General features: G+C 42.0%; 1 protein-coding gene across 1 annotated transcript; it reads right to left on the minus strand.

Moving 5' to 3' along the window:
- Nucleotides 1-6,193: 6,193 nt before the first annotated feature.
- Nucleotides 6,194-8,487, minus strand: uncx (UNC homeobox). The gene is made up of 3 exons (XM_037688773.1): nucleotides 8,207-8,487; nucleotides 7,749-7,924; nucleotides 6,194-7,096 (listed from the first exon to the last, which is right to left on the minus strand). Exons 1-3 carry the CDS (start codon nucleotides 8,472-8,474, stop codon nucleotides 6,194-6,196), a joined length of 1,347 nt encoding a protein of 448 aa, XP_037544701.1. The 5' UTR covers nucleotides 8,475-8,487.
- Nucleotides 8,488-10,841: the final 2,354 nt, after the last annotated feature.

The raw sequence follows: 10,841 nt of genomic DNA on the forward strand, positions 1-10,841 counted from the left end.
AGCTACTATGACAAAAAATGTAGCTTGTTATGATGGAGTTGGAAGCTTGCCAAGATTTCTTTGACATAATCAGAGCCGATTTGTTTACAAAGATTTTGCTCAAAAGATTTTGGTGATACTTAAGATATTTTGCTAACAGTGCAAACAAATGAACACAGTCATGCACACACAGGCAAACACATTGTGTTTTACTTGCATCAGCAGGGGGATAATCGTAGATTAATCTTAATTAAGGACAACAATGGCTAAACGGTAAATGTGCAGCAACTGATTGTGTGACAGATGGAATCAGGTGGTGGTCGTCACTGGAGCTGCTGGACTCCAGTTCATTTATACTTTTAAAGTTAAACACTGTGATATTTATAGGTAAAGGTGTCACGTTTACGATGAAGAAGTAGGAACAAATTCAGCTTTTATGTCCCTCTCTGCTGTGCCTCAGCGCCTGTCTGTTATTTTGTGTTACCATGGCGACAAATGTTACAGCCTCCTTCATGCCAGTTTGTTTTAAACTGCAGATTTTATTTTTTGCACATTCTCACTTTTGTTCAAAAACCTTGTGCCTCCATGTTTTGTAAGTTTCGTGTTTGTGCATGAACCCAGTCCACTGCTCACTCGTTTCATGGCGAACCAACAAAAAGTGTCAAAATAAGATCGTCCACTTGTCATTATTTCATTCCAGTGTTAAAAATCCTGAAAAGTTGTGGGCTTTTGGAGACAGGAAGCACTTTTTTGAATATTACCAGCTACACATTAATATTTAATATTTGCTGTATTGAATTTGATACAAACTTGAAAAAGTTCTTATTCATTTGTTCTTGTTTTAAATACATTTGGCTTCTTTATATTGGAAAAAAAAACATAACTTTACATCAAAATATAGACCATTATTTTCCAGCTGGTTCAGTTTTTATTGTCAGGGTTTTGTGTTATTTAAAATGTATCCAAATTGTATAACAAGTATATGGCACTTTGAGATTTTGTTCTGTAAAAACATGATATTGATGTTTATGTATGCATAAATTTAAATTAAATTAAATGAACTAAATTAAATAATCTGAGCCCATCCAAACCAGTACTTTCTGATGTGTCTTCACATTTCATGTTTGCTGTCATCATGTGAAGTCCAAATCTTCAAATCTTCCTGATTTTCTGGCGTTTTAAAGAAGAGTTGTGTGAATGAGAGCAGGCTAACTGTGACGGGGCTGTTTTGTCAGGAGGTTAGCCGGCGCACATGGAACTGCAGCCACATGGACAAGATGCACTTTCATCCTGAATGTTTTCATCCTATTTTTGTCTCCGTGTGGAAGCAACAGAAGAAGTGATAATTGGGATGTATAGGGCCGCGTAGAAAACTGTCATGCTCTGCTCAATTGCCAGGTTTAGTTAATTTTAGGAGAAAAAAGATGTGATCTATTATAATTATTATTATTCACATTTGGAAAGGACTGGTTCTGTGTGACCTTTTCACCAGTAACAAGTTGAATTTGTATCAGGGTGCTTCATGGAGCACAGTGTCAAAGTTTTTAGAACATTATAATTTGAACTGTTCAGCAGAGGACTGAGGTCTGAGGACGTTATATCCTGCGACGATGATCCTCATGTTTATACGTGTGTCACACGAAACTCACATCTGCTCAGGAAGAGAAAGATGATTGTTCCAAGCCACAAACTTTGTGCCATGTTGAATCTTTAAGTTGATCATTCCTCTAAATAAAGACTCAATGAAGCCGTTTTACAATCAGCAGCACAAATCTTTTCTCTTCACAGACATTTGTTTTCAGCATTTCTCTTACAACAAACTTAAATCTTTAAAACTTTCATGGATTTATCTCCTATTTTTTTCATCCTAAGAATTGTTTTTATAAATCAAAGAAAGGTTCATTGCAGGACTTGATCACGGCAACAGGTTTTGAAGAAGCTTCAGTCAAAGCACGATGTAAATGTAATATTCTAATCCTTCCCCACAGCCATCCCAGCATAATCTGCACGTGCATAATGAAGAAACGGACAATATTCCGTGAGAAAAGAGGAGAGATGTGTGTTTGCACAGACCAGTATTCACATTTTTCAACTTTTTGTGGAAGCTTTATATGAATTACATTATTTGAGATCATTTGTGCATTAGCAGAACCGAAATTTGTATTTTACTGTCTGTTCTCAAAGAAAAGCAGAATCATTTTATTTTTTAAGGAAGAAACAAAAACTGTGCTGTTAAAAATAGTTGTAAACATACAGATACATATTAGTTTTAAATAAAGCCATAAAAGGTGAACATTGTTTTTTTTTTAGGGTCATTTTATAAAATATCTTATTTAAAAGAAAGTTTTATATTACTGAAAGGAATTTTTAATTAAAAAAGATATAATTTCACAGTATTTTTTCAGGTTTTTTTTCTGCATGATTCATCCAGAATATTAAAAAAAATGCACAAATGTAAAAATGTTTCCAAAGAACAATAAATTAAATGTTCTGTTGTTTTGTTTCGTTTTTGGTTAGATACAAAATATAAAAAACAAAAAGTGAAAATAATATTTGGTTAAAGATGAAAATTTGATTTAAAAAACTGAAATTTATTAATTCAAACTTTTTTATTTATTTATTTATTTTATTTTTAATTCAGAAGGTCTGTTTTTTTATTGCATAGCAGTTAATTAAAATCATTCTAAGGGTTGTCCAGAAATCAGTGCAGATGCTAATTTCAAGCTGATCCCAGGTATGCGCGTGAACGATAAGAACGATTAAATCCTGCTGCGCATTAATGAGCGTGGCACGGAAAATAATCCTGACAGAGATGCTGCAGGAGAAGCCAAATGTCAAGTGGCTTTTTATTTCACGGAGGATTCTTTTAAAGGGACACGGTCCAGGTTTTTTATTTTTTTTTTTTAACCAAACTGTCTCCAACCCAAAGCGCGCGTGCGGAGCGTAACTGTCCATTTAGCTGATTTCAACATGAAACTTTAAAAAATCATGCACTCTTTTGGAAAACACAAGTAAGAACCAGTGCATCAGCTCAGACAAGAACATGACATTCAAGTTTTTTATGCTTTGTGCACCTGGACAATCTAAAACCTCACGCGCAAAATGATTTCTCCCGCCAGAGCGCCGCGCACTTTAGTCCAAGTTCCTTTACTTGGAGATAAAGAAGTCAGAGTTGTGATGCCTGGGCTGGGCGCCTTCAGTGAAAGCCTTTAGTCGTGTGTTGGATAAATGAGAAGTTTTGCGCTGCAGCTGCTGAAACGAGCCTCCTAATAAAGTTGGCCCTAATTAATTGCGCAAATTTGTTTCTATTAAATAAAACCAACGCACAGCGAGAAAACTCTATTAGCCTTAATTAAGTTTGATATCCTAATTGAAGGGGAATGTGTGGATGAAAACAAGCCGTTTTGGTGGACCCCCCCCCCCATGTGAAACCCCTTCCAGCTCTCGTGCCTCTGGGCTGCTTTTCGTCCTTTGAGAGTTGGAAATGAGAAATGGAAGTGGAAGTAGCGGGAGGTGCTAAATTAGCTGCCTGATCTGCACTTATTGCCGCATACAGGCCCCTATTACTCCGCCAATCTGCGCCTCTCCTCCAGCATTCCGGGCATGCACGCGCTTCCACACAGCAGATTTATCAGAGGGCAAAATGAATGCATGATGATCAGTTCAATTGAAAATCAGCGTGTGCATGACAGCCCGACCTGACACCTCCGTAATTAGAAAGAAAAATGATGGCGTCCGATGCATAATAGAGCAAAAAACAATTTACACTCTCCCGTAATGATCCGGCGTTCAAATTGAAAATTTCTGCGGCTATAAATTGAATTCATAAAGTATGATTCATGGCGACACGTCTCGTGGAGGCTGCCGGGCGCATCGATTGATAGTTTGTCTCGACTCGTGCAGCTCTCAGGCAAGAAAAGCTTAACTACTTAAGCAAAGCGCTCATTTCACCTGCAGGCCACCAATGTGCAGCCACAGATACTCCCATTCACAGGCTGATGAATTATGGATGAACTGGGCACGTGTCCCAAACATAATCAAATCAAATCAAATAAATAAACCCTGAAGAGCGTGCAGGAGGACAAATAATTACAAATACACATTTGAAAAGAAAACACTGATTTGAACATTTAAAGTGAATTAAAGGTGCAAGATAAAAAGTTAAAAAGACAATATTAATTTAAAAATATTGATGGAAGAAATAAAAATCTGTACTTTTTTCTCATATTGATGGATCGTTGTGTTTTTAAAGTAGAAATTTGTCAACGGTTAGTTTGTTTCTAGGAAACAGTCCAGGTGAGTAAAAAAGGTCAGCGACGCTGAACTCTGACACTTTAGATGCGTTACTAGTTTCTGCTCCGCAGTACGCAGGTAAAAGTACTTTGTTTACATGGAGTGCATACCCGCATTTCAGAATCACCTTTACACATAATTTATTTTTTAATGTTTGATTCATGAGGGGTTTTATTTTCCGTTCATGTGTAAGATTGATGTGAATTTCAATAAAAAACAGCTGAGCATGTGAATAAACAAGAGCTCTGATGTGAGCTGTGTTCAAGCAGCCACCTTTAACCCAGAGCCACGCAGGCCCTGATCCAGAGCGTGCTCGCCCTGTGCACGCCACACACACACACACACACACACACTAACAGCTTGGTAAAGCAAACAGCTGCACGGGCTGAAATGGATGTAAATATTTTGAAAGGGACACCGGCTCCTGGATTCATTTGACGCTCGGCCCCTTCGGATTATTTCCAATTTATTTGCAAATCAAGGCCCCGAACACTTAAAGGACCTTTTTATGCTTTTTTAACAAAACTGCACGAGAAAAAGATAAAAACTCTTAACTGTTATTCCCTTTGAATTGTCATTTGTCACGTTCCTCTTGGACATTTGGCTCAGTTTGATTTTGTGGTCAGCAGCTAATAAAAACAAGGGAAACGGGAGCAGATGTCCCAGATCCTGCACGGCCTCCCCGGGGACCCCCAACCCTATTAGAACAAATGTGTTCTGCTATTGTAAATAGGCACGTTGGCCTCAGCCCGTCCTGTTACAGCCGGCGCGTGATCAATAGGCTGATAACACACAAACATGGATGTAAAGCGACAGAACAATGAGGGATATCATGGAACATCTATCTTAATACAGCCCCGCTACAAGGGGCCCTGACAGGGTGGAGAGAGAGGACGAGGGGAGAGGAAGAAGAGGTGTGTGTGTGTGTGTGGGGGGGGGGGTCCTCATGAAAATGCCTCCCTATGAATCACCACCTCCTATCCAATATGCACAAACACACACACACTCCCAGCTGCCAGGGCTATTATTTTCCTATTTCAATTTGACACCCAGGCCTTTTCATGCTAATTCTATTATTCTTGGAAGTTTATGTGATTTCATATCACTAGAAATCGGTAATGTATTATAACCCCCTTTGAGCTAAAATAAACTGAATCCCCCCGCAGTAGCCACCGGGAAAATAATTACTTTCATATCAAAACTCTGCAGGAGTGGAGCGGGTCCTTTTCGCCTAGGGCTCGTAACCTCATTTCAGCGGGGGCTTCTAGATGAATACATTTGTTAAGGCAATACACAAAGTACAACGAGAGATTTCTTAAAGGAAGCTGCTGCTGCTGCTGCTGCTGCTGCTGCTGCTGCTGCTCAGGAGCTCACACAATCTCAAGGGCTTGTATACAATAGATTTATTTAAGAAAAACCTTACATATATAAATAGTATAATACCTTCCTTACAGCTCTTGAGGAGTTTTGTTTGTGTTGTTGTTGTTGTTGTTGACAAGTCATCATATGAAATGGCATGGCCTCCTGACTCACACACACACACTTGCAGGATAAAAAGAAGGGAAGTGTGAACATTTCAGCAGCTGTTTGTGGAGTTTTCGGCTGGAGCCTAAAGGAGATGTGGCTAAAGGTTAAAGGTACTCATTGCAACGGACCGATCCCAGTAAACATGAAGAAAGTGAACTGGCCACGTCTCATTCTTCTTATTTCAATCGTTAATGTGTCCTTAAATCGACAGTTGTCACAGTGGTGGTGACCAGAAGAGGTGAAGAAGAGGAGGACAAGGCTAAATGTTCCTGCTCAGAGAAAAGTGCTTTGTTTACGTCGAGCGCAGACCCTCACTTTGAGCTGCAGCATTTCTTTTACACTCTGCAATGAGTACCTTCAGCTTTGGCCTAATCGAGGTGCCATTTCATCACATTTACTCCAGGTCTCCTGTAGGCAGTGCAAGACAGGCACTGGGGGGGTCAGAGTGCTCCTCGTTCACCAAACGCTCGGCTTTGTCCGCTTCGAGCTGTGGGCTGTGTTCGTGGGCAAAAGTGGAGTCGCTGCAAATCACTGAGGTGTGTGTCCCGGCAGATAAGGCGGCCCTGGACGGGCTCATGTGCGGGGAACCCGCCCCGTCCTCGGGTCCCGGCGAGCCGCTCCTGCAGGCCGCCAGGGGGGCGTCGCTGTCCCCGTGCACCGTGCTGGTCTTCAGGGCCGTCTGAGGAACTATGAATCCGAGCGGCTGCGTGATGGGGTAGAGCAGGAAGTGACCCTTCCCTATGAAAGGCCGCGAGGAGGGGGGTAAGGCCGCCGGGCTGCGCCTCGGTCTGGAGTCCGACAGGAGGCTCTCCACGCTGAAGGGGTTGAGTTTCTGCAGGCTCGAGGTTCTGCTGGTGCTGCCCGTGCACAGGCTCGTGGAGCGGTGGCTGCTGGGGTCAGGGGAGTCCAGCTCGGACCCGCCATCCTCCCGGTCCAGGAGTCTTTGGTTCTGCGCCTGGAGAGGCTCTTGATGGTTGGACTGGTTGCTCATGACAGAGTCAAAGGGCGGGCACGTGTTGTGGTCGCTGTCGGTGACGTGGGACACCCCGCTGTCACTGTCCGAGCCCGGCGTGTGGAATAAATCCCCGGACAGCAGTTTGTTCTGGGACTTGAGCAGCCGGCGCTCCTGCTTCCGCTTCTTCTTCTCCAGCCGGTCCAGTTCTCTCCGGGCGATCTCCTCCGGGTCCATGGGCTCCCCGCTGCACGTGGTGGGGTGCGCGTTGTGCGCAGGTCGACCCGGACCCTTCTTGGTGTTCTCCTTTTTCCGCCATTTGGCTCTGCGGTTCTGAAACCAGACCTGAGGAGAAACAGAGCGCGGAGCAGTGAGTGTGCTGCGCACGCACGCACGCACGCACGCACGCACAGGGCTGCAAGAAGAATAAAAAGATTTTAAAATAATACTTGTTCTTTCATCAAGCTTTTATTTTTAATGTGCACTTTTATAACAACGTTGCACTAAAAGGATTTCAAACTAAATTTCTGCTGTAATAAAACTGAAATATATATATTTTTAAATAAACACACTTTTTGTTGCTGTAAATTAAAATAAATATATAAACTTGCACAAATAAATAATAATAATAACAAACAAAAAAATTCTCACATTTTTTGTTGCTTTTAATAAAATAAAACACAAAACCACTATTCATGTTTTAGAAATTATTTGAAAATATAATTATATTCTAAAATAACTATTTCTCTAATAAAAATAGTATTTTAATGCTTAAAAATCAAAATTAAAGTGTTTAAATCTGATTTATTTGACTATGAGACATTTGAAAAAAATCACAAAAACAGAGCAACAATAATTACTAATATTTCCTTGTAAATGAAATAAATCCATGCATGTGACAGAAAAACGCACATTGGTAGTAATCACTGAAACACCTGAGGAAGTGGTTCTGCAGCCATGGGTCCATGTAAACAAAGAACAGACCCAGAACATTTACCTGGACCCTGGACTCTATCAGGTCCAGCCGGAGGGCCAGAGCCTCCCTCATGAACACGTCCGGGTAGTGGCTCTCATTAAAAGCCTTTTCTAGCTCCTCCAGCTGCCAACCAGTGAAATTCGTGCGTGTTCTTCTCCTCTTGCAGCCGGGGCTGTCTTTGTCTGGGTCCCCCGAGTCTGGCAGCAAAATGAGAAGAGGAAACAACATGGAAACAAAGCAGCAACACAACGATGGCAAGTTCAAAGGCAAACACATTCAATTGTTGCCCTGTTTTGTGCGTGTGAATAAAAGCAGCAACTGTTGTTCTGGTACTGCTGAGTGACAGAAATGTGGTTGTTTCTTGGGTAAATGAATGGACGCACGGTGCGTAAGAGGTTTGGCTCGATGTCCTGCTCTCTTTCTTTCTTTCTTTTCGTCTTTGTCTTTGAGGAGAGCTCATTGTGGATCATGTGGCTCACCTGTCAGTTTGTACTGCTGATTGTCTCCATTCAGTCCATTCAGCCCGCAGCCCGAAGACAAGAGCGGGTTGGAATTACCCACCGACGCCGCGCACGAGCCGTTAAGTAATCCGTCTATTGAGAAGGGAACCGCGGACGCGGATTGAAGTTGATGCCCCGCTAATTCGTAGACGTGATGGTGGCTCAGGTGGTACGGGAAGCCCACCATCCCGCCGAGAGAGCCTCCGAACTGGGCGTGCGGTGCATCCAGTATCCTGCTGTCCATCATCCCGCAGGCAAGAGGAAGCGACGTGTGGAGGCCGGCGACGGCGATTTAAACAGCATGCAGCGCGCGTGGCCAACGAGAGGGGGACATGATGAGAAGGGAGGGCCGAGCTGTACTTTATCCACACGGAACCCTCCCAATAATTAGCCCAGGCTCTGAGAGCGCGTCACCCAATCAGAGGCGGTAATGGGCGCTGACGTCAGAGGCGCGCTCGAGCGCTCCCCCGTATCGATTGCTAATTAAAGCTGACATCCACCTCGATAAACAATATCAGAGGCTGTCACAACAAGACAGGAGGGCTTTGATAAGAACTGCATCGCAGCTACACGGGAGACCCACCGGGAGGAAGGGCTCATTGAATCCCGGGAAGAGGAGGTGCACGCGGATGGATGAGAGCAGCTTCCAGAACAGGAAACTAAATACTCTACACTTTTGATCTTTTTCTATTAGTACGATCATGTCTTTTACTTTGATTGTTCTTATATGTTCAAATAAAATAAAATAAAATAAAATGACTCTTGGGAGACTTTTTTTTTTTTTTTTGATCTGGGCTCTTTTCTCAGTTTTTAATGAAATAAATCTGAGCATTTATAGATCAACGGTTAAACGAGAGGATTTTAAATAAAACAACTAAAGCAAATAAAAATGGATCTATTTAAAGACGCACAGCTCAAAACGTTGATGAAAGTTGTTTTAAACTAAAGATGCGCTCCGTGTGCGCGCGGTCTAAATCCTGTCTGCGCATTAATTTATTTACCTTTTTTTTTTCAGAGAATTAATTTGACTTTATTTATCTCAAGTCTGCCGCTGTCATGATGTTACTCACAGATGAAATTTGGCAGCCCACCCCCTCCCTGACCCTTGGCTCCAGGATTGGCATGTTGTAATAACCTGGATCTCTGAACAGAAGCTGCCATCATTGTTACCCTATTAGCATGCAAATTGTTTAATTAATATTATTATGAGGAAGTATATAATCGCTCGTCACTTGACCCCCTCTCCTCTCCTCCCCCAAGTCTAAAGAGCATCCTGTATTTCAACGTCCATGTTAATGAACTCTTTAGAAATGAGCTTTTTATCCACGCACACAACAAAACCAGATGTTGTGAGCACGTCTAACTCATCCCTTTAATGCTGCACATCAAAAAAGATCAATAGTTCTGTTTTATATTAGAATAATCAATATATAAGAGCAGAGGCTCAGCAGCCCCCGTCAGATCCGGGCTTTAATTAATCCAGAATAAACCCAAGTGGGCCACCAGTGGCCTCGTGCTGCCTCATGACAACCAGAACCTTTTGTTTGGTCTTTCAATGTGTTATGAAGGAAATCATCTTTATTAATCCCTGATCTCACTTATAAACTGTTAACTTCAAATGAACACGGAGTTTCAAATAAATTACATTTCCCTCCAAAACCTGACTTAAAATGAAACATGTCTTAGTTTGTCTTCTTCATCAGCGCTCATTTAGTTTGTCTTCTTTATCAGCGCTCATCTAAAAGACACAAATGACTGATATGAATCTTTGATGAGGTTTAAACATCAGCGCTCTAACAATTATTCATAAAACAGCATGCGCTTCAATGTTCAGATGGACAACCGTACTTTTATTCATTTCTTCATCATTTTGAGTTTGTTTTTTTTAATCACACATTTGTCAGTCATTTGGTGCACTAAAGCACAAAGTTTGATTTGGCAAAAATAAAAAGTTGTTTTTTGTTAAAAAGGAATCTGAGCAACTAAACTGCACGTTCAATAAAAGCTCAGGATCTGAGAAGGTTTAACTTTTGTTTTCCTGAGTCTCTTTTTAACGTTTCCTTCATCTTCTAATAGTTCATGCTCAATAATCCAGGTGAAGAAGCTCAACAATGTTCACTCAGGTCATCTGCACACTTCCTTTTTTGTGCTGAGACACATTTCACCCTCAATCCAAAGGGCTTCATCAGTCTGAGAAAAGGTTCTCCCCACCAAGCAGTACACTCCTGCAGTGGACCAACCAGCTGGATGGTGATAAGATGTTTCTGGGGACGTCCTCTCCCCCGTCGACTCCTCACAGGAAACAGTCAAAGTTGTTGAAGACATCGAGGTTCATGCTCAATAATCAGACAAGAACTGATGGAGGGTGAAACGTCTCTCTACAATAAAAAGGAACTGGCCAGACGACCTGGCTGAACATTGTTGGGTTCATCTTCAACAACCTCACAGGGACTGTCACGACGTGCAGCAAAACTTCTGGCATAGTCCTACAGAACCTCCCTGACCTACAGAACCTCCCTGACCTACAGAACCTCTCTGACCTACAGAACCTCACTGACCTACAGAACCTCCCTGACCTACAGAACCTCTCTGACCTACAGAACCTCACTGACCT

Source organism: Nematolebias whitei, chromosome 15, assembly GCF_014905685.2.
Source record: "Nematolebias whitei isolate Nwh7 chromosome 15, NemWhi1, whole genome shotgun sequence".
NCBI classification, from domain to species: Eukaryota; Metazoa; Chordata; class Actinopteri; order Cyprinodontiformes; family Rivulidae; genus Nematolebias; species Nematolebias whitei.

Excerpts from the sequence above, each read along its gene's own strand:
- uncx (XM_037688773.1), bottom strand. The coding sequence starts at position 8,474 with ATGATGGACAGCAGGATACTGGATGCACCGCACGCCCAGTTCGGAGGC. Across the intron at positions 7,925-8,206 it reads TCAGCAGTACAAACTGACAG|ACTCGGGGGACCCAGACAAA; the intron begins GTGAGCCACATG and ends TTTTGCTGCCAG. Across the intron at positions 7,097-7,748 it reads TGATAGAGTCCAGGGTCCAG|GTCTGGTTTCAGAACCGCAG; the intron begins GTAAATGTTCTG and ends GTTTCTCCTCAG.